This window comes from Scyliorhinus torazame, chromosome 9, assembly GCF_047496885.1.
Source record: "Scyliorhinus torazame isolate Kashiwa2021f chromosome 9, sScyTor2.1, whole genome shotgun sequence".
Lineage (NCBI taxonomy): Eukaryota > Metazoa > Chordata > Chondrichthyes > Carcharhiniformes > Scyliorhinidae > Scyliorhinus > Scyliorhinus torazame.
The window spans coordinates 167,090,718-167,114,556 of NC_092715.1; the positions used below are offsets into that span (position 1 = coordinate 167,090,718).

At 45.2% G+C, this 23,839-nt stretch overlaps 1 protein-coding gene across 2 annotated transcripts in view; it reads left to right on the forward strand.

The window, feature by feature from the left end:
• Window positions 1-23,839, forward strand: part of LOC140429569 (intracellular hyaluronan-binding protein 4.S-like) — a 70,817-nt gene that overhangs the window by 33,841 nt on the left and 13,137 nt on the right. The window contains exons 4-6 of one of the 2 annotated variants that reach the window (XM_072516745.1): window positions 10,626-10,697; window positions 21,576-21,656; window positions 23,603-23,780. In XM_072516745.1, coding sequence (XP_072372846.1) covers window positions 10,626-10,697; window positions 21,576-21,656; window positions 23,603-23,780 — 331 coding nt within the window. The remainder of the gene's footprint in view (window positions 1-10,625; window positions 10,698-21,575; window positions 21,657-23,602; window positions 23,781-23,839) is intronic. The other variant, XM_072516746.1, reaches the window with a different exon arrangement.

Here is a 23,839-nt window from a genome sequence, read left to right on the forward strand (position 1 = left end):
ATATGGAGTTTCTAGAGGGGTTGGAGTGTCCCATGGTGGAGGATCAGGAAGAGTTGGAGGTGCCATTGGGAGTAGAGGAGGTCTGGACAGCTTTATAATAATAATAATCTTTAGGCTTACACTGCAATGAAGTTACTGTGAAAATCCCTAGTCGCCATGTTTTGTCGGTGGCAGGGATGGAGGACAGGGATTTATGGTAGGATTGTGGTGGAGGACATGGCGTCAGTGGAGAGGGTTAAGGCCAAGTGGGAGGAGTTGAGGTTGGGATTGGAGGATGGGGTGTGTGTGAGGCTGTGCAGAGGGTGAATGGAGCAACTTCATGTGCGCGATTCGGCTGATACAACTAAAGATCGTGCATGGGGCCCATTTGACCAAATCTAGGATGGGTAGGTTGTTACGGGAGTGGAGGATGAGTGTGAGCGTTGTGTGAGGTGTCCAGTGAATAATCTGCACATGTCCTGGCCATGTCCTAAGCTTGTAGGGTTGTCGGTCTCCTCCTTTGGCACCATGTCGGTGATTCTATAAATTGAACTGAAGCCCTGTCCTTTGAGGGCCATATTTGGGGTGTCAGACCTGCCGGAGCTGCAGGCGGAGACGGATGTTCTGGCCTTCGCCTCGCTGATTGCTCGAAGGCGGGTGCTGCTGGGGTGGATGTCGGCTTTTCCACCCAGTGCCTCAGTATAGCTGGGGGATCTCATGGAATTTTTATATCTCAAGTTAAATACGCCGTGAGGAGGGCAATTGAGGGGTTCTACCGAGATGGCAGCTGTTTATTTTGTATTTGAAGTGCTTGTCACTGTGCCTGTTAGTGAGGGGAGCAGTGGGGGAGGGGGGGGTGAAGCGTTGGACTTTCTGGTGGGGTCTTTTATGTTTGGGAGGGATGGGGAGGGTTTTGGGGAGGGTTGTTATTGTTTTACTGTTGTGTAAAATTGAAAAAGATGAATAAAATATATGTTTTTTAAAAAAATGAATCCATGCTGGCTTTCCCTAATTCATTGAAAATTTTCGAGGTGTACAGTTACCCTATCCTTGATTATAGACTCCCAACAATTTCCCCACCACATATTCTAATTGGTCTGTAATTCCCTGGTTTTCCTCTTTTCGTCCTTCTTAAAAAGGGGAGTGACATGAGCAATTTTCCAATCCAGCGGGACAACTCCTGAATCTAGGGAACTCTGAAATATTATACCTGAAGAAGGAGCTGTGCTCCAAAAGCTAGTGATTTGAAACAAACTGTTGGACTTTAACCTGGTGTTGTAAGACTTCTTACTGAAAGATTATAGTTAGAGCATCTACAATGTGCTACCCTACTTAGTTTAACCCTCGGATGGAAAGACCGGCCCCGCGGATTTGTCACTCTTTTCAGTTCCATTAATTTCCTCATCAATGTTTTGCCTCATCAATGTTTTGCCTATGTTAATTTTACTAATTGCCCAATGCACTATTAATGTCAATGGGACTTCTGGCAAGCTCTCCTCCTTTTCGACTACAAATACTGAGGCAAAGTAATTATTCAACATGTCTGCCACGTCCCCCTAGTCACTGACAATATCCCCACTTTCAGTCTTTAGCAGGCTCCTAACATTGCTCCTGACCACCCACTTTCCCTTTCATGTAACTATAAAACTTCTTATTGATTTTGATGTCCCTTGCAAGTTTCCTTTCATAATTCCTTTTAGTACCTCTTATAAACTGCTTTGCGTCCCTTTGCTGCTCTCTCTACCTTTCCCATTTGGTAGGATCTGTGCAGGTTTTTTGCACTTCTGTCAACCATTTTAGATTTATGCTGTCCCTTATCTCTTTCGTTGTCCTTGGCTGTTTTTTTTTTGTGAAATGGATTTTTCCACCTTGAGTATAAACTGTTTCTTTATTGCGTTAAATGTTTCTGTAAACATCTTCCACTGTTCTGTAGTTGTTTTACCCATGATCAGATTTTCCCAGTTTACAGTCTCCGTCTCATCTGATTAAAGTCGACCGTGCCTAAATCTAAAATTCTAGTTGCTGATTTGTGCGTTTCACTTTCAAACATTACATTGAACACAAACATGTTATGATCACTATTTGATAAATATTCGCGCGCAGTTAGCTAACTGACTAAATCCGGCTCATTACTCATTGAAGCACTTGTGTGGCACGATTGTTACTTGTCAGTCCAAGCCAGGACATTGTCCAGGTCTTGCTGCATTTGGACTTGGGCTGCTTCGGTATCTGAGGTGTCACGTGATGCAGTCATCAGCGAACATCCCCATGTCTGACGTTATGACGGAAGGGAGGTCATTGACGAAGCAGCTGAAGATGGTTGGGCCAAGGACACTACCCTGAGGAGCTCCTACTGTGATGTTCTGGAACTGAGATGATTGGCCTCCAACAACCACAACCATCTTCCTTTGTGCTAGGTTTAACTCCAACCAGTGGAGAGATCTCACTCCCACGCTCTCTCGTTTTCTCTTTCCCCCCCCCCCACCCCCCGATTCCCATTGACTCCAATTTTATTATGGCTCTTTGATGCCATACTCGGTCAAATGCTGCCTTAATTTAAAGGGCAGTCACTCTCGTCTCACCATGTCATTGTATATTAACAGTTGGAAAGGACAGAAAGCTGACAACATGAAGGGTAAAGGATTATAGATTCAACAAGACCCATTGCTGCTGTTTGTGTCACCAGAGCCAACCAAACCATTTAAAAGGGCCAGAGAAGAGTGTTTCTGGGGATTCTTCTGCTGTATGGACTTACTTGACTTGAGTGAGAGGGTTTGTAGACCTGCAGCTAGTGCCTGGGAACTTTGAATGGAATAGGTTGCATGGGACTGAGTGGCAAAAAGGTTGAGTGGGAAGTGAGTGATTCTACACAGCGAAGATTAATTTGGATGGACTGATTGGATTTTGTGGCTGCAAAAGGCACTATTAAGATATGGTAAAAGTGAGATTATTGTTCTTTCAAGCTATGCTTATGTTTACAAGGAGAAGACTAATAGGATTTTGTTGTGATTTCTGGGGAGTAGATAGAGACATTGTGTTTCAACTTTCTAGCTCTCTCCACCCACCCTCTCTCTCCACCCTCTCTCTCCACCCTCTCTCTCTACTCTCTCTCTCACTCGTCCCTCTATCTCTCTCTCTCTCTCTCTTCCACCCTCTCTCGCTCTCTCCCCTCTCTCTCTTCCAACCCCCCTCTCTTCCAACCCCCCTCTCTTCCAACCCCTCTCTCTTCCACCCCCTCTCTCTCTCTCTTCCACCCTCTCTCTCGCTCTCTCTCTCCCACCCTCTCTCTCGCTCTCTCTCTCCCACCCTCTCTCTCTCTCTCTCTACCCTCACTCTCTCTCTCCACCCACGCTCTCCCCCCCTCTCTCTCTCTACCCCTCTCTCTCTCTCTCTCTCTCTCCGCCCCCCTCTCTTTCCGCCCCCCTCTCTTTCCGCCCCCTCTCTCTCTTTCCGCCCCCTCTCTCTCTTTCCGCCCCCTCTCTCTCTTTCCGCCCCCTCCTCTCTCTTTCCGCCCCCTCCTCTCTCTCCGCCCCCTCCCCCCCTCTCTCTCCGCCCCCTCCCCCCCTCTCTCTCCGCCCCCTCCCCCCCTCTCTCGCCGCCGCCCCCCCTGCCGCCGCCGCCCCCCCTGCCGCCGCCCCCCCCTTCTCGCCGCCGCCCCCCCCCCTCTCGCCGCCGCCCCCCCCCCTCTCGCCGCCGCCCCCCCCCCTCTCGCCGCCGCCCCCCCTCTCTTCTCTCTCTCTCTACTGACTTCATGTAAAAGTGTTTTATGACTAGGATGGGTTTTGTTTGCTCGAAGAGATGGAAGGTATCAGTTAGAAGGTAGTGTTTACTTTTTATGGTTGTAAACTATATTGCTACGATATTAAGTAGTTTAATACTGTGTTGATAAAGATTGTTTTAATGCACCATATCCCTATTTGTGTGGGGAATCACTCCTTGAGGAAAGTATCCTTTCCTTACAGTATTACAAATTTTAAAAAGTGTGCTTGGGGTTCCTGTCCAGTATCCTAGCAAATGTTGGGGTCTGGCCCAGGATCGGAATACTTTGCCTGTTAAAGTTTGAATGTGTTTGAGTAACCGGGATTCTTTTCTTTTAGAAATTAACGTTCACTATGGGCAGCATGACAAAAGCATTGAGATTTGTTTGCCTTGAAAGGTGCTTAATGAAAACTAGTGCTAAACCATGAAATATTGAGAGTAATGGTGAAAGCAGCATGAATGTGTTTGTTTTTTCTTTTGGACGATAATTGAGAAATGTAGGCTTGAACTCTGCTGGATTATTTATCATCAAGACATAGAGTCATAGATGTTTACAGCATGGAAACAGGCCCTTCGGCCCAGCTTGTCCATGCCGCCCAGTTTCTATCACTAAGCTAGTCCCACTTGCCTGCATTTGGCCCATCTCCCTCTATATCCACCCTGCCCATGTAACTGTCTGACTGCTTTTTAAAGGAAAACATTGTACCCGCCTCTACCACGGCCTCTGGCAGCCTGTTCCAGCCACTCACCACCCTCTGTGTGAAAGAATTTCCCCTCTGGTCTCTTCTGTATCTCTCCCCTCTCACCTTAAACCTATGCCCTCTAGTTCTAGACTCCTCTGCCTTTGGGAAAAGATGTCAACTATCTACCTTATCGATGCTCATCATTATTTTATAGACCTCTGTTAGATCACCCCTAAGCCTCCTATGCTCCAGAGAAAAAAGTCCCAGCCTCTCCTTTATAACTCAGACCATCAAGTCCTGGTAGCATCTTCGTAAATCTCTTCTGCACTCTTTCTAGTTTAACAATATTCTTCCTATACTAGGGTGACCAGAAGTGAATGTCTTGTACAACTTCAACAAGATGTCCCAACTCCTGAATTCAATATTCTGACCTATAAAACCTAGCATTCTGAATGCCTTCTTCACCACCTTGTCCACCTGTGACTCCACCTTCAAGGAGCTACGAACCTGTACCCCTAGATCTCTTTCTTCTGTAACTCTCCTAAACTGCATACCATTAACTGAGTATGTCTGGCCCTGATTTGATCTACCAAAATACATCACCTCACGTTTATCCAAATTAAACTCCATCTGTCATTCATCGGCCCACTGGCCCAATTGGTTAGGATCCTGTTGCAATCTTATATAATCTTCACTATCCACTATGCCACCAATCTTGGTGTCGTCTGCAAACTTACTAACCATGCCTCCTACATTCTCATCCAAATCATTAATATATATAACAAATAACAGTGGACCCAGCACTGATACCTGGGGCACACCGTTGGTCACAAGCCTCCAGTCTGGAAAACAACCCTTCACAACTACCCTTTAGCTTTGGTCACCAAATCACTTTTGTATCCAATTAGGTACCTCACCCTGGATTCCGTGAGATTTAATCTTTTGCAACAACCTACCATGTGGTACCTTGTCAAAGGCCTTGCTAAAGTCCATGTAGACAAAGTCGACTGCACTGTCCTCGTCTGCCTGCTTGGTTGCCCCTTCGAAAAAACTCAATCAAATTGGTGAGATATGACTTTCCCCTTGCAAAGCCATGCTGACTTTCCCTAATTCGCCCTGGCCTGTCTAAATGTCTGTAGATCCTGTCCCTCAGAATACCTTCTAACAATTTACCCACTACAGAAGTACGGCTAACCGGTCTGTAATTCCCAGGCTTATGCTGACAGCCCTTCTTAAACAAGGACACAACATTTGCTACCCTCCAATCTTCAGGCACCTCTCCTGTGGCTGTCGATGATTCAAATACCTCAGCTAGGGGGCAGGCAATTTCCTCCCTAACCTCCCACAACATCCTGGGATACATTTAATCAGGTCCCTGGATTTATCTATCTTGATGCGCTTTATTACCTCCAGCACCTCCTTCTCTGTAATATGTTCACTCCTCAAGACATCACTTTTTATTTCCCTAACATTTGTGCCTTTCTCAACTGTAAATACTGACAAAAAATATTCATTTAGGACCTCTCTCATACCTTATGGATCTGCACATGTATGATCTTGTTTATCCTTAAGAGGCCCTACCCTCTCCCTAGTCACCTTTTTACCCTTTATGTATCTGTAAAAGCTCTTTGGATTTTCCTTTGCCTTATCTGGCAAGAAAATCTCTTGTCTCCTTTTTTGCCCTCCTGGTTTCTCTCTTAACCTCTACTCCGACAAGCCCTATACTCTTCAAGGGATCCTCCGCTTGATCCCAGCTGCCAATGCATGTCACATGCCTCCTTCTTCATTTTGACCATGGCCTCAATATCCCGAGTCATCCAGATTCCCTCCTTCTACCAATCTTGCCCTTCTCTCTTAAAAGGAATGTGCTCACCCTGAACCCTAGTTAACACCCTTTTGAAAGTTCCTGCCTAATTCCCTCAATTGGCCTTGCCCCAATTTAGAATTTTAACTTTTGGGCGAGAGCTATCATTCCCCATAGCTATCTTAAAACCAATGGAATTATGGTCACTGGTCCCAAAGTGATCCATCACTAACACTTCTGTCACCTGCCCTTCCTTATTCCTCAAGAGGAGGTCAAGTTTTGCCTCCTCTCTAGTCAGGCCATCTACATATTGAATGAGGAATTCTTCCTGAATACACTCGACAAATTTATCTCCATCCAAACCCACTAGTGTATATTGTATATACCCCTATGATTCTACATGAGAGTAGAAGTAATGGTAAAGTTAGCTGTTCTGAGGAGGCTCTCTACACATAGATTTCAATCTATCAACAGCTTAGGACTGATAAATAATGGGCTATTTCTTTTATTCCTAATGGTGTTGCTTAAGTTCCTGTGGAGGACAGAACCAAGTGGAGAACATTGTTGGAATCTTTGGAAACCCTTGAAGAATACATTCCTCTTCTTAATTTTCAGAGGGTGAGGCATTTTAACTGGAGACCCCTTATCGACTGATGGAACATATCTAGCTCACTATAACTGGAAGAGATATCGACCATGAGCTGTAAGGCTCTCTGGTTGAAACCACAGAGCTAGATGAAAATCTGGGCAGACTCTTTACTTTTAATTTTTTGCAAAGATTGCTTCGCTCTGTTATGCACCAATGATAGAAATGATTTGAGGTTGGAACCTGCGGCAAGTTCCAGATGACTGAATTTTGGGAGGTGATAAACCATTGAGCATTTTGCTGTAGTCACTTGCTGAAAACCAGAGCAGGGTGGCACTGAACCAATAGAGCTTAAATCTCTAACCTTAAAAAGGATAATTTGAGTCTAGAGGATTTCTTGTGCCACCTGGTTGATGCTTCCCATGTGAAACTGGCTATTTGATTTTTGGTAGCGAAAACAATATATGGCCGAGGATAAATCGGACTAATGAGTGTTGCTAGAATTGCATAGACCATGCCTGAAATGAGTGCTGCTTATAAAACTCCGAATAGTATTGAGCGGTGGCTTTGTGTGCTTATAACCTGGTTTGGCTGTTTTCTTTCTGAATTGCAAAGCTGAAGAATTGAGATTTTAAAATATCTAGCCCTCTATAATTATGCTATTATAACTCCTAATATGTTATATTTCATATAAGATTGCTTGCTGCACATGGAGATAGAGGAATGTGTGTTGGCAATGTGCTGTCAATGTGGTTGACTCTTAAATAAATAAATAACCTTTATTGTCACAAGTAGGCTTACATTAACAATGAAATGAAGTTACTGTGAAAAGCCCCTAGTCGCCACCTTCTGGCACCTGTTCGGGTACACAGGGAGAAGTCAGAATTCTCAGCTGGTACGGGAATTGAACCTGTGCTGCTGGCCTTGTTCTGCATCACAAACCAGCTGTCTAGCCCACTGAGCTAAACCAGTGCCCTCATCGGCAATAAATGCTGGCCCAGCCAGCAACTTTCACATCCCATGAATGAATAAGAATAAATGTTAGTCCTCAACATGCATGGCCATTAAATAGTGGAATGCAGACTGATTGGGGTCATGAACATTCACTTGGGGCTGGCATCCTAGTATAAATACCTGGGATTGAGCCTGCTGATCCTTCCAAAGAAAAGTTTCTTGATTGTAATGCCATTGGTGCCCAGCTTGGGTAGAGAGGAGAGAAAAGAAAAGTTATTTTTTTTCCCCCCAGAAAAGTTCAAAATATTAGCCTGGACCCATTTTAGGTCAATGTGGTGGCTTGCCATACCTGGTCCTGACAGGAAGACCACTGACTTGCATCACAGTTGTTGGGACGATTGCAATGCTCTGAGAATTGGGAAGCTTCACTTCAGTCTAAAATAAACTCCAACCTTGTAGCCTCCCCCTCCCACCTTCTTCCCAAAATCCTGCCTCACTGAACTTATTCTCCCTTTTTCTTGACTTTTGTTTTCTCCCCTTGTCCAAACACTTCCCAAACACACGTGATTTTTCTACTCAAGTTTTCAGTTTCTTGGCCCGAAACACCACCTTTTCACTAATCTTGTTGCACCTCCATCCCTTAACCTGGACAATCTGAGGGCTCTCCAGTTTTTTTTCATTAAACTGCAGCCCGAACAATCACTATTTACCACCACCCTCCTCTGCCTGGCTGGACTTGTTCTCTCATTGAACAATTTCTCCTTTTATTTAGAGGAAGTAAGATAAGTTAGAAGGTGTGGCTGTGTGTATCTGCATAAGCCCTAGTTATGACTTGTTTATGTCTTTTTCATAGAATAGAATTTCCACAGTGCAGAAGGAGGCCATTTAGCCCATCGAACCTGAACCAACCCTCAAAGAGCAGCCTTTCTGGGCCCGCTCCCCCGCTCTATTCCCATAACCCCACCTAACCTGTCTGTTGCTGGACACTTAAGGCAATTTTTATATCCTGGCCAATCCACCTAACCTGCACTACTTCTTTGGACTGTGGGAGGAAACCCACGCGGACATTAGGAGAACATGCAAACTCAACACAGGCAGTCACCCGAGGCTGGAATTGAACGCGGGTCCCTGGCGCTGAGAGGCAGAAGTGCTAACCACTGCCACCCCAAATGTGAGGTATGTCCTACTCTGGGCTTCCGTCACATCTCTTTCTCTGATACTTTGATGGTTTTAACCATGCCATTTCGTGCTCTGTTCCGGATCTAGAAACATTTTGTTAATTTTGCTTCCAATTTCCACTCCCCCCTCGCCTTCACATGGAGCATTTCCAACACTTTCTTGACTTCTGCATTTCTGGAATACACTGCCCACTAATATTCATTACAAGCTCATTTCCTTCCCATGCACCTTCCTGTGCAGTCACAGAAGTGTTAACACTTGCCCCCTTACCACCTCCTTACTTGTCATTCAAGGCTTCAAACACTCCTTCCAGGTGAAGTAGTGATTTACCTGCACTTTCAATTTAGTACACCTATTCATTGCTCACAAGGTGGCCTTCGCTGCGCTGGGGAGACAAAACGCAGACTGGGTGACCGCTTTCCAGGACACCGTCGCTCAGTCTGCAAGCAGTTGACCTTGTGGTCACATGGCACTCTAATTCACCATCTTGCTCACATTTCTGTCCCCGACCCAATGCAATGTTTCAGTGCAAGCTGGTGGAATAGCACTTCATCTTCTGATGAGGCACTGTATGGTCAATGGAGTTCAACAACTTCAGATCATGAACTCTGCCTCTATTTTGAATTTCTCCATCTCCCCAAGATGCAGTGCTAGTCTGTATCTTGTTCTCATGTTTTTTTGCTTTAATGCAGTGCTGACCTTTATTCTGCTATCACATCTACTCTGGACCAATCTTTTTTTTAATGCTATCATTACAACTCCCTTTGCTTTTGGTTGCATGACATATTTGTTGTTTAATCATCCCTTCCCTCACCCTCCACTTTTTCAACAGCATAAATGCCAACACATCCCTATGTCCTTAGTTTAGAAGAAAAATCCTATTAAACTTGAAAAGTTAACTGTTTCTCTCTCTCCTTATGTTGCCAGACCTACTGATTTCTAGCATTTTTGGTCTTGTATAGGATGGATCGAGGCTCTGCCCTTGACAATATCCTGTGGCATCCCAAGCACCAGGTTGAATCCAGTTTAACTGAGATAAAAATGTGGAAATATTCAGGTCACGTAGCATCTTTGGAGAGAGTAACAGTTAATGGGGGGAATTTTATGCCCCCAGCATATTTGCAGCTGGGGTGGGGTAGTGGGCATGTAAAATAGAATGCATTGCTAACCCACCACCTTCAGCCCATTCCCAAGCTGCCCCCCTCATAATATGGTGGGTGAATAAGAGATCAGCCAGCCTGGCTACCCTTGGGGCTACTGAGGCCCTTAACTAGCCAATTAAGGGTCTGTATGCAACAAAAAAAAAAACTGTGGCTGGAACAGGAAGCCAGCCCACTCTTTTATGACCTCTGGCTGAGAAGGGAATATCTACAGTCGAGTCGCACATACAGGACCACAGGCAAAGCAACTTAATAATGTTGTCCAGAGATTTGAGGGCATAGGTTCTGCTTGCTGCCCCTGGCTAGAGAGGTGTCTGTTATTGGATGACCTTTTGGGGGTGGGAAAAGAAAACATATGTAATTTGTTACTTTTTTAATCAAATGATCAATCAGCCTAAATCCCCTTTTGTCCTCTCCTTTCAGAGAACATTATTGAACCAAAAGGAATAGCTTTTTGGATTGTAATTTATATTTTGAAGAGATTGGATAGTTGGGTTATACTAAGAAACTTTCTCTTTTAGGGGATTGAAACCAGAGGACAAAAGGGGTGGAAGTGGATCTCGAAACTGGGGAACAGTCAGAGATGATCTGAGGTATGAACTTGTACAGCAACATTAGGAAACTAGAGTGGAAATGGATAGCAGCCATATCCCTTTTTACTAAATTAAAGAAATTCCGTTAATTGGAGAGAAATGTTCTACCAACACCATTTCTAACTCTCATATGGCACTAGTGGGTGAATAGTGCACCTGGTAACAATATCACTGTTCTTTGACCAGCTGTTAGGAAATGTGCAGGAATAATGTTGCATACCCCCAGCTTCTGACCTCCTCATTCTTGTAGTGTCAAGCTTTTTTTTCTTCTCTTCTGATACTTGATGTAGAGGAAATATAATTTGAAGGGTTTAGGAGTCAAAATGCTATCCAACTCCAGCCATTTTAAAATAAAACTTCTAAATGTTATATCAGTTGTCCATACTCTTGATTTATATTTACACCTGTCGTTTTGCTGCATCTGGAGCAATGCAGTTGAAGAGCGGTTTGTTTTGCCTTTTGTAATTGAGATGCTGCTGAGTCTGGTTGGTGGTGTCCGTATACCTGCCACGTTTACCTGGCTCTGATGGGAAAAGCTAAGTGTAGGAATCTTACACATTTATGGGCAGGACCTCCACCTGCTGCTTTGGAATGCTGTAGATCCTGCCCCCAAATCCTGGTGACCAAGCCAGCTGAATATTTGAGGCAGATGCCTCCACCAGCAGTGACACAATAGAGGTGTCCACCCTACCAAGGATGCAGACATTGACAATGACCCCCTCCACTCCGAGGAAATGGTCTAGTCCTGAGCTAAAATAAAGGATGTTCATCACTAATAGTTTATTTAAAATTGTGTTTTTTCCTTGTCTGAAAGAGGGCCAGCTTTGCAAGATAATAAATGCTTCTGGGATTATTTACTTTTTTGCCCTCTTGGTTTCTATAGTAAGCCCACAACAGAACCATACCAGTTTACAACAGGCACATTTTGCACTGGGCACACCCTGATTCGGCGAGGCAGAACTCCTAGGACTAATCGCAAAAGTTGCCTTGTGGATTCAAAGCGATTTCATCCACCTACCAAAACTTTTTATCTGGGCTGAAACCTGGGAGATAATGGTTCTGCTGCAATGTGCAGCCCACCTCCTCTGAAATTGCACTGTGGTTTCTCTCCCCAACGTGGATTGTGCAAGTTTGACCCTTTGACTCTTGGTGGCAGAGGAAGTGCCTCTGTGTCAGTAATTTTAATGGGGCAAAAATAGCACTTGCACTTGTGCCAGTTCACTTGCATAGTTTTCCTTCATGCTCATGAAAGATCATTTCTTGAAAAAAGTATCCATGTATATCAGTACTAGTGAACGTCAATGACATTGTACTGACATCAGGTGTCCTTATGGCAATGAATAAGTGGTTAGAGTGGAAGTTTTGCATCTTAATAGATAAACCAACGGTGTTCAACTTTAATTTTTGATTAAGGAATCCTATCATGTGAAATTCTGTGGAACCCCCATCCCCTCTCTCTCCCTCCTTCTCCCACCATATATATATATATTGTTATAACCTGCCTACTTACCATTGGCTGGGGACTAATGACAATCCCACAATCCTGTGGGAGTATGAGCTTCCCCAATGAGGGGGGCGGAGAAACCATTAGTAAACTCCAAGTATAAATAAAGCTGGCCAATTTGGAAACAGCAGGAAGGAGTGTGCAGCAAGGGAAGTTGCTGCTGCTGTTTTATTGTTTTTATATATATATATATAATATATATATATATATATTGTAAATAAATGTTATTACTTTATATCCTTAAAACTCGTGCTGGATTCTTCGTGGCCCTCACAAAATACATCTTCTGAAATTGCATGCATTGTGTTATTTTTGTTGGCATCAACAAATTACTGAGAGTGAGAAGGTGGCCTGTCCCCGGACCACACCCAGTATCCCCTTTGGCTAATGGGCTACCAGACATTGCCCAACGTCTGTGCCAATTCCAACCTGAGTGGCGGATTAAATCTGCACCTTCCTCCTCTCTTGCATGGAGTGATAATATCCTGCCCGATGCTGCTGAGATCATTTATGCTGGCATATTTATTATTTGTCCGCGTGATACAAATTAACATTTTGGAATCAGTGCTGGCTATAAAAACTTACAATTAATTTTCATGTGAAGATAATGCCAACTGCTAACTACAAATATTGCTAATAATGCAAAGATACTCGTCTAGAGAATAAATAATGGTGCTTTACTTAATGGTCCAGTTGCCATGCAATTAAGCAGGGGTAGGGCAGCATTCATAGAAGCTACAATACAAAAATGGACCCGTCTGCCCTATCAGTGCGTGGTTCCATTTACCCTCCATGTGAAAAGGTGATTCTCATCAAACTTCTCATTCGTACCCAAGTCCCTTGCTTCATTTTTTTTTCCTTCATGTGCCTATCTCGCAACGTCTGCCTCAGCCACTAATGTTTAAAGTTGCTCCCTGCTATTACTGCCTTCTGCTTATTTGCTGCTGAAACTATTGCACTCCTTGCCCATGGGATAGGTATAAACCATTTGGCCCCTCGAGCCTGCTCCATCATTCAAAATCAACATAGTTGATCTTTGATATTAACTACGCTTTCCAGCCTCCATATTTCCTTGATTTCCTCTTTTGAGACCAAAAATCTTTTAATCTCAGTCTTGTATTTAAATGATAGAGCTTCCACAACCCTATGAGTCTTAAATAATGGTCCCCTTATCCTGTCCCCCAGTGTTCTAGATACCCCATCTAGCAGAAACAAGCACTACCCTTTCAAGCTCCTTCAGAATCTTGTATGTTTCAATGAGAGCACCACCCATTCTTCCAAACCCAGGACAGTATAGGCACAATTTACTTGGCCTTCCATCATTGGTCCCTGGCTGAGGGCGTAGTCCTATCTAGTGAACATTTGTAGTGCCACCTCCAGTGCAAGTGTATTCTACCTTAAAAAAAGCAGACCAAAACTGCACACAGTATTTTAGGTGTGGCCTCAACAGAGCCCTGTGCAAATGTAGTAAAACTTCTTTATTCCTGTACTCCAGTCTCCTTACAATAAAGGCCAACCTGCCATTTGCCCTCCTAATTGTTTCTGTACCTGAATGCTAACAGTCTGTATTCCTTATACGAGCTCACTCCAGTCCCTCTGAACATCAACATTTACAGGATTCATGCCTTTTAAAAAATATTCTGCTTTTCTATTCTTACAATGGAAGTGAATAACCTCACACTTCCCCATATTATACTCCCATCTTCTTGCCCACTTAACCTGTCCATATTTCTCTTTGCAGCCTTGTTTTGTCCCCCCATAGCTATCATTCCCACCTTGATTTATGTCATTAACAAACTTGGATGCACTACTCTCTGACTTCTCCTTCTAAGTCATTATTTTGACTGTAAATAGATGAGATCCAGCACTGATCCATCTGGCATTCTACTAGTCACAACCTGTCAATTTGGAAGTGTATTGTTTATTCATACTTTGCTTATTCGTGAACCAACCCACTATCCATCCTATTTTCCCCCAAAGGTCCACGAGCCTTTGCTTTGTATATCAACCTTTTGTGTGGCACCTCAATGAATGCCCAAGTATACTGCATCTACTAGTTTCCCTCTATCCATTATTTCCCTTTTGTAAACCATGTTGACTTTGTCTGATCATGCTATGATTTCCTAAGTGCGTTGTTAAGACTTCCTTAGTAAGAGATTCCAATGATTTCTGGACCGCTAATCTCAGTCTAACGGGCCTATAGTTCTCTCCCTTTGCGCTCTCTCTCTCTCTTTTCCCCCCCCCCCCTCTCTTAAATAGTGCTTATTGCCAATTTCCAATCCACTGTCGTAATCAATAACCGCCTTTGTCCTCATTTGTTTGTTCACCATTGTTTTTGCTGACCTACATTGGTTCCTCTTTAAGCAACACCCCAAGTTAAAGTTCTCATCCTTGTTTTCAAATTCCTACATGGCCTTACCCTCGCCATGTCTGCAGTCTCCTACAATCCTTTGTTGTCTGCACTCTAATTCTAGCCTCCTAACCTCCTCAAGCATCCACTGTTTAATTGGTTGATCATTGATAGCCATGCCTTCTACTGTCTAAACTCTGGAACTTCTTCCCTAATCAAGTATGCCTCTCTACCTCCTTTTTAAGATGCTTGTTAAAACCACCTCTTACAAAAGCAGATGACAAAAAGCATGATGAAAGGGCCCTGAAGAATCCAACACGAGTTTTAAGGATACAAAATAATAACGTTTATTTACTATAACAATATATACATAGTAGTAGCAGTAACTTCCCTTGCTACCTTCTCCTTCCTCCTGGTTCCTGGACTGGCCAGCTTATTTATAGTAGGAGTTTCTCCACCCCCCTCATTGGGGAAGTTCATACTCCCATAGGATTGTGGGATAATCATTAGTCCCCAGCCAATCGTCAGTAGGCAGGTTATAACATCCCTCCCCCCCAAAGTCCAAGGAATCCACCGTAGGCCCTGGCGAAGGAAGGCGTCGAACTCGTTTGGCCGCAGGCCGGACGCCATTTGCACGCGGCGCTGGATCAGGCGGCGTATAACGAGACGGAGACCGGCGCTTCCGTGATGAACGGCGCGGTTGTACATCCACGGCCTGTGGACCCGAGGATTCCCCCTCTGATTCATCCTGTGTCTCCATCTCGGAGTCAGAGTCTGCTGCCTCCGTCATGTCAGCGTCTCTGTCCCCATTCGGTCCCGTCATGACCTGCGCAGGCTTTGAGTGAGGCACCAGTGGAAGATTTGGAGGACTACCTTCCCTTGTTTCTGGTCTTTGCCGCTGTTGAACTGAGCTCCGGGGGCGGGGAATCTTTTGCGGGGATGATCTTCTGGACCGGACGTGGTCTACATGTTTTCGCTGGAGACGACCCTGGGCTTGCACTTGGTACGATATAGGGCCCGTTTGGCGAAAGATTACACCAGGAACCCATTGGGCACCACCAGCAAAATTCCGCACGAATACTGGGTCACCGGGCGCAAACTGCCGAATCGGACGATGCTGAGACAATCCCGGTCCCTGCCGTTCTTGTGTGCGGCGTACTTTTGCGCCAATGTCCGGGAAGACCATACTAAGGCGGGTGCGAAGTCTCCGGCCCATTAGGAGTTCTGCGGGAGCTACCCCAGTCACTGTATGGGGGGTGGTCCTGTACGTAAACAAAAACCGAGCCAGTCTCGTGTCCATTGATCCGGAAGACTGCTTCTTTAGGCCTCTTTTGAATGTTTGCACTGCACGCTCTGCCAACCCATTTGAAGCCGGGTGGTAAGGGGCAGTGCGGATATGGCGGATGCCGTTCATCTTTGTAAACCTAGCAAACTCCTCACTCGTGAATGGAGTGCCATTATCCGTGACCAGCACCTCGGGGAGGCCATGCGTGCTAAATGATAAACGCATTTTTTCAATTGTTGCGCAGGACGTTGTCCCCTGCATCTTATGCACCTCCAGCCATTTGGACTGGGCGTCAATTAGTAGAAGGAACATGGATCCCTGAAAAGGGCCTGCGAAATCTGCATGTAAGCGTGCCCAAGGCCGCCCTGGCCATTCCCAGTGATGTAGGGGCGCGGCCGGCGGAAGCTTCTGATGCTCCTGGCAAATGGAGCAGTTTTGGGCCACCTTCACAATGTCGGTGTCGAGGCCTGGCCACCAGACATAACTCCGGGCCAACATTTTCATCTTGGTCACGCCCGGATGCCCATTGTGCAAGTCTGATAATATCAGCTCCTGGCCTTTTTCCGGGACAACCACACGCGTCCCCCACAAGAGGATGCCGTCTTCCACGCTGAACTCTGACAGCTTGGAGGAAAATGCCCGTAACTCGCCTGGGAGCTGTCTATGCTGCCCACCATACAGGACTATGTGCCGAACCTTTGACAGGACTGGCTCCGTCTGGGTCCACTCACGGATCTGTGATGCCGTGACAGGCAAGGTGTCCATAAAATTTAGGGTTGCGACCACCTCACCAGTCGTGGGGGTCGACATGGGGCCGGTCGATAAAGGCAATCGGCTCAGTGCGTCGGCATTTGCTATCTGCGTACCTGGTTTGTGCTCCAGAGAATACTCATATGCAGCAAGCAACAAAGCCCAGCGCTGGATCCGTGCAGAAGCAATGGGCGGTATCGGCTTATCCTCTCTGAAGAGTCCCAGCAGGGGCTTATGATCAGTCACGATAGTGAAATGGCGGCCGTACACATACTGGTGGAAACGTTTCACCGCGAAAACCACTGCCAGGCCCTCCTTCTCGATCTGCGCGTACTTCTTCTCCGCTGCAGTCAATGTGCGGGAGGCGAAAGCTATCGGTCGCTCGGCCCCGTTCTCCATCTTGTGGGACAGGACAGCCCCAATACCATACGGGGATGCATCACATGTGATGAGCAAAGGCTTTCCCGGATCATAGTGGGTTAGTAACCCAGACGACGACAATTGTTGCTTTACCCGCCGGAAAGCGGTTTCTTGCGGCTGACCCCAAACCCAGGTGTGATTTTTCTTTAGCAGCAGGTGTAAGGGGGCCAGCGTAGTTGCCAGATTGGGGAGGAACTTCCCGTAATAGTTTACGAGACCGAGAAAAGAACGAAGATGCGAAGTGTCAGTCGGGGTGGGGGCATGTTGAATTGCACGCACCTTCTCTGCGACGGGGTGCAGACCCTCGCGGTCCACCCGGTAACCTAGGTAGACTACTTCTTTTGCCTGAAATACGCACTTTGTGTGACGTAAACGGACTCCAGCCTCCGAAAGGCGTTTAAGGACAGCCTCCAGATTTTCCAAATGCTCTTGCTCCGACGTCCCTGTAATCAACACGTCATCTAGGTAGACAGCCACGCGTGGTAAACCTCTCAAAATGCCCTCCATAACACGTTGAAAAATTGCGCAGGCAGAGGATACTCCAAAGGGCAACCGTGTATATTCATACAGGCCCCGGTGTGTGTTAATTGTTACATATGGTCGGGAGGCAGGGTCCAGCTCCAACTGCAGGTAGGCGTGACTCATATCTAATTTTGTGAATGAGAGTCCGCCTGCAAGTTTCGCGTAGAGATCCTCTATGCGAGGCATTGGGTATCGGTCGAGTCGGGAAACTGTATTCACTGTAAGTTTATAGTCGCCACACAAGCGAACTGTGGCATCTGGCTTCATTACTGGCACAATTGGTGCTGCCCAGTCAGCAAAACGGACAGGCCTGATAATACCCAAACTCTCCAAACGAGTGAGCTCCCCTTCTACCTTCTCGAGCAAAGCGTAAGGCACTGGGCGCGCCCGGAACGCGGTATGGCTCCTGGTTCAACTTGGATACGGGCTACGGCCCCTTTTATTTTCCCCAGACCAGGCTGGAATACCTCTGGGTATCGTCCTAGCACCTCAGTCAACCCTCCAGAAACTGTTTGGAGGATGTGCTGCCATTGCAACCGCAAATGGCGCAACCAGTCCCGACCCAACAGGCTGGGCCCATGGCCACGCACTACGATAAGTGGGAAACGCCCCTCCTGGCGTCCATAGACAACAGGGGTCATTGTAGTTCCTGCAATGTCCAGTGGTTCCCCCGTGTAGGTGGCCAACCTGGCCTGTGAGTCAGTTAGTGTAAGGGTCTGTATACCCTGCTTGATGCGGTCGAATGTCCTCTGGGCAATCACTGAGACCGCTGCGCCAGTATCCAACTCCATCTCCAGCGGGTGGCCATTGACCCGTACTGTCACCTTAATGGGGGCCACACGGGGAGCTGCCACACAATGCAGCTGCAGGCAGTCGTCCTCCGTCTCCACGTCCTCAGGTGTGGTCGCCGCAGGTTCATCCACATGGAAGGTACGGCCTCTGGGCTGGTCCCAGTTACGGCCCCTGGGCTGGTCCCAGTTTCGGTCGGAACGACGGCGCCTCTGGCGTCCCCAGGACCGTCGTCCACGACGGGGTCGGCGCCTACAAGTCTGACACGGACATGGCTCCTCATCCATTGGCTCTGGAGAAGGCTCCCTTCGGGGAGGAATGTCCGATGGCCACTGGCGTCGGTCTGGTCGTTGCCTCGCCCAAGGTACCGCAGGAGTGCGGGGGGACGTTTTTGGGCGGAAAGGGTTTCGCCCCAAGGCATGCACTTCCATTCCCTGTAGCTCCTGTACTCCTCGCTCTGCGCTCTCTCGGGACAAGACTATTTGTATTGCCTGTTGAAAAGTCAATGTTGGCTCCGCTAACAACTTTCTCTGGGTGGCCGCATTGTTAATACCGCAAACCAAACGGTCGCGTAACATTTCTGACAAGGTCTCACCATAGTCACAGTATTCCGCAATCCCGCGTAGCCTGGATAAAAAAATCGGCAAGGGATTCTCCAGGGGTCCTCTCAGCGGTATTAAACCGGTAACGCTGGACTATCGTGGACGGGGTTGGGTTAAAGTGTTGCCCCACTATATTCACAAGTTCGTCAAACGTTTTGGTGTCCGGCGCAGCTGGGTACATAAGGCTCCTAATCACCCCAAACTTATGCGGGCCGCAGGCGGTGAGCAATATGACCACCTGGCGCTCGTTTTCAGTGATATTGTTTGCCCGGAAATAGTAACGCATCCGTTGCGTGTACTGGTTCCAGCTTTCCAGCGCAGCATCAAAAACATCCAAACGTCCGTACAGAGGCATGGTATAATAGAAAACAACTTCCAACCTGTATCCAACAAAAATCCAGGGAGGTGGCTTCAGCAGTGTAGACAGCTATTCACTTTTACCTTCGTCGCCAGTTTTGTAAGGGCCCCGAAGAATCCAACACGAGTTTTAAGGATACAAAATAATAACGTTTATTTACTATAACAATATATACATAGTAGTAGCAGTAACTTCCCTTGCTACCTTCTCCTTCCTCCTGGTTCCTGGACTGGCCAGCTTATTTATAGTAGGAGTTTCTCCGCCCCCCTCATTGGGGAAGTTCATACTCCCATAGGATTGTGGGATAATCATTAGTCCCCAGCCAATCGTCAGTAGGCAGGTTATAACATCTGCCCTGATAATTACCTTTTGTGGTATATTGTCCAGTTTTGCTCATTAATCTCCTGTGAAGCATCTTGGGACATTTTTGCCATGTTAAACTTTCTACATAAATACTAGCTAGTAATAGAAGTAGTTCACAATTTAGTTTCTTCTCTCTATTCTAAATCTTTGTGTCTAAAGTCACGTATTCTACACCCTGTAACTTCTGGAAAAAGTCTGCTTCTGTCCTAGCATCTCCTTGTGTGACTGTATTTTGTTAACGTTCTGTTAACGTATCTTTAAATGGTTTTTAATCCTAATTCTTCCTAATGAATCTGAGATCTTGCCTGAGAGCAGGAGACAGTATGGCAAAGACAAAAGTATTGTCATTAAAGTCCTATAGGTGTGCACTGTGGGTTAGCGCATATATTTTGGCAGATAAGCTGTGAAACCAAAATATATTCCTGTGTGAGCGAGGTTTTTGTTGGCTGGTCAATTCATAAGAGCATAAGAAATAGGAGCAGGAGTAGGCCATTTGGCTCCTTGAGCCTTCTCCACCATTTAATAAGGTCATGGATGATCAGATTGCGGCTTTAATTCCACTTTCCTACGTGACCTATTTCAAAATTCTGGACTCATTGTCAATCACTAATCTGTCTAACTCAGCCCTGAATATATTCAGTGACCCAGCCGCCACTGCTTTCTGGGGAAGAGAATTCAGAGCACTAATGACCCTATGAGAGATGCAATTCTTCCTCCTCCATCTTCAATGAGAAGCCTTTTATTTTGAAACTCTGTCCCTAGTCCTAGATTTCCTCATAAGGGGGAACATTCTGTCAAGCAATCAACCGAATATTATATGTTTCAATAAGATCACCTCTCGTTCTTCTAAACTCCAAATAACATAGGCCTAACCTTCTCAACCATCCCTCATTAGCCAAACCCCTCATCCCAGGAATCAATCTAATGAACGTTCTCTGGACTGCTTCCAAAGCCAGTTTGCCCTTTTAAGTAAGGAGACCAAAACCATACAAAGTGCTTTAGATGCAGTCTCACCATTGCACAGTTGTAGCACAACACTCCCTTGCAAAAAAAGTCCAACTTTCTGTTGCCTTTGTAATTACTTGCTGTCTCTCTGTAACCTCGTTGCAGCTTGCTTTCTAATCTATCTTTATATCATCATCAAATTTGGCTACAGCACAATGGCTCCTTCATCCAAGTCATTAATCCACAGATTGTAATAGTTGAGACCCCAACACTCATTCCTGTGCTCACCACTATTAGTTTGCCATCCTAAAAGTGACCCATTTAGCCCTACTCTGTTTACTATCCAGTCCTCGATCCAAGATTAAATATCTACTATTCGTTAATTTTGTGCCATTGGTGAGGAGTGCAACTCTTAAAAAGGAAGTTGATAATTATTTGAAAAGGAAAAATCATTTGGAAGGGCAAGAAAATGGATCGAGGTCTACCCGCTCGAGTTGCTTTCTCTGCTAAAATAGTTCGATTCAATGATTTAAACATTTTTTTTTTATTGCACTAGTCTTTAATCCAAAGTTTTCTTTTGACATGAGGGAGGTTTCCTTTTGCATAATCTGCATTGTTATAAATTATTACTAAAGCAAGTAAAATGGATTTGGGGGAAATAAGAGGCGAATTGCTGTATTGGAGAGTACAAGGTAGATAGAAACTTGATGTTTGGACATGACTCTTTTATATAAAAAGAAATCAATGTTCCCGCTGAGCTGCGCAACCACATGGCCTGGAAGGTATTGTGCAGGCCTGGTTCTGGAATAAATACCACATGCATATGGCAGCACAGAAACATTTTATATGCATCGTGCACTGGAAGTTTTGACCACTCGCAACAACAAACTTTAAAAGGGAACATTGGTCTCAACTGCAATAAGATTGGATTGAGTAAACTCTCTTTCTCCTCTCCCTCTCTTTCCCCCCCCCCCCCCGCCAACAAATTAGAGAGACTGAGACAACTCCAGCTGACGAGGCGACTGAAATGGAAGAGCCCCAAGAAGTACTTGAAGGCGATGCAGAGAACAAGTGAGTTCACTACTTTTATATTTCTGCTACTATACAGTGCTTTTATTTCCATTTTTGTATCTGCTCAGGAGATACTTGTGGATAAGATTCAATTCATCTTTGTTTATTCATCTAAAAAGCCATCTTTTTTCTTTAATTCTTTCTTGACTAGTTCAATGTTCTTTCCCTACTCTATCCAGAAGTCCACTCCGTGTATAAATCCCCTTGTGTGATTAATATTTTACCTTTCCGAGGTAATCTTTTAAAGCCGAAAAGCCCATGTTTCCTCCATGCTTCTTGGGTCTTTCCTTCTAAATCAGACTTCAAACTATTAATTTTAGGGTTTTTCTGCATGTGTTTTCTGGTAATTGAATGTCTTGACCAGAATGGGGACACGGTACTCCTGGTATGGTCTGATTAGGCACTGTACAGTTTGCACATTACTTTATTTGACTTGTGGTCTGCTATTTGGTTATGTAGGTCAGCACTCTTACTTTGTTGATTGTGGCTCTGCATTGGTTGGCCATAGTGTCAAGTCTACTAAGACTGGTAGGTCTTTTTAAACTTCATCCCAAGTAATTTGAGCACCATTCGGAATACATGTGCCACTGATACTGGGTTACGAATCAGTCCCTGATTACATATATGATCTTGAGCTGTGAACCTGTTAATTATTACCAATTTATATTTGGTTGATTTGATGTTGCCCATTAAAAGTATTTTTCCCTTTCTTCCACATCTTTCCTCTCATATCCTTCTATCTTGTGGAAAATTCTGTCTTCCTTCATTAGTTGATGTGGAGTCACCGAGTATACCCTTAGTATTAGCTTGTTCTTCTGCATAAAACATGCCTGACAAGAATAATTAGTCATTTAGTTTTTTGCATCGCGCAGGAGCAATTGTGTCTCGGGTGTTCTCGACACATAGGGCTATGCCATCTTTTCTGACGCTGAGTATTGTATTCATTACCAGTTCCTGGTGTAAATTTATTACCCAAGAGACCGTGGGTCTCTTGATTGCTAGTCCAGTGATGATGCCACTGCCTCCTAAGTGTTTATTTCTATGCAGTGTTATTGTAGGGTTGTCTCCTTTTGGCCCCCAACATCTATCTGGTATGTGGTTCCCATAAAACTGCATTATTGTGTTTACACCCACTTTGTTCTTGGGGTGGAGTGAATTCCAATTTTCTTACCGCACCTAAAGGCACACTTTTGTCTGTTTCCATAGCTAGTAATTCCCGGAACAGGTTGTCGTCTGGCACCAGGGGCTTACGGCTTGAGGGGTGCCACTCCACATCAAGCATTGATGTGTTTGGAATTATTTGCAGGTTGATGTACTCAATCTGGTTTGACCGTGTTAAGAATGCAGCTTCTTTGGCCTTCAAGATCTGGGATGGGGCTTGAACCTGGAACTTCTGGCTCAGGGGTAGGGACACTACCACTGCGCCACAGGATCTCCTGGTGGTGTGGAATAAGGGAGGGTTAAAGAACCTGGGGGTGAGGCCAGAAGGTTTGTTTCCAGCCCAGCAGTCCTGTTTTGTTTGTTGTGCACTGATGCTCATTGTTTTGACTTAAAACAGCCTAATTAGAAATCCTTGGTTCAATTTGGAAGGTAGATAAGATTATCACAAACCAAGTCATTTCTTTCTAGGGGACAAAAGCAAAATACTACAGATGCTGGAAATTTGAAGAGAAAATGCTGGAAATGTTCAATAGGTCAGGCAGCATCTGTGGGGAGAGAGTTGACATTTCAGGTCAGTGACCTTTCATCACAACTGAAGAGATGGCCAGCTTTTAAGCGAGTATAGAGTCAGGGAAATAAATGGAAGGAGAACCTATGATGGGATGGAGAGTAGAAGTAATTAAATGTCAAAAATGATGCAACATTATCACCTTTTGGTTTGCATCATTATCAAATATTTTTTCGGAGTTGAATGTTACTTTGTCCTTTTTTTTGTTATGTTGTAGACTGAATGAAGGGGATCATGAAGCAACAGTTGATGATGGTCCGCACGAAATGACTCTGGATGAATGGAAGGCGCTTCAGGAACAAACTCGCTCTAAGAAGGAATTCAACATCCGCAAACCAGATTCCAGTGTTTTGTCAAAGGCAGTTGTGATCCATAAGTCTAAATATGAAGGGGATGTAAGTAGATTGGATTGTAAAATACTCAACTGCTATTGGTATTTATCAAATTATACAAA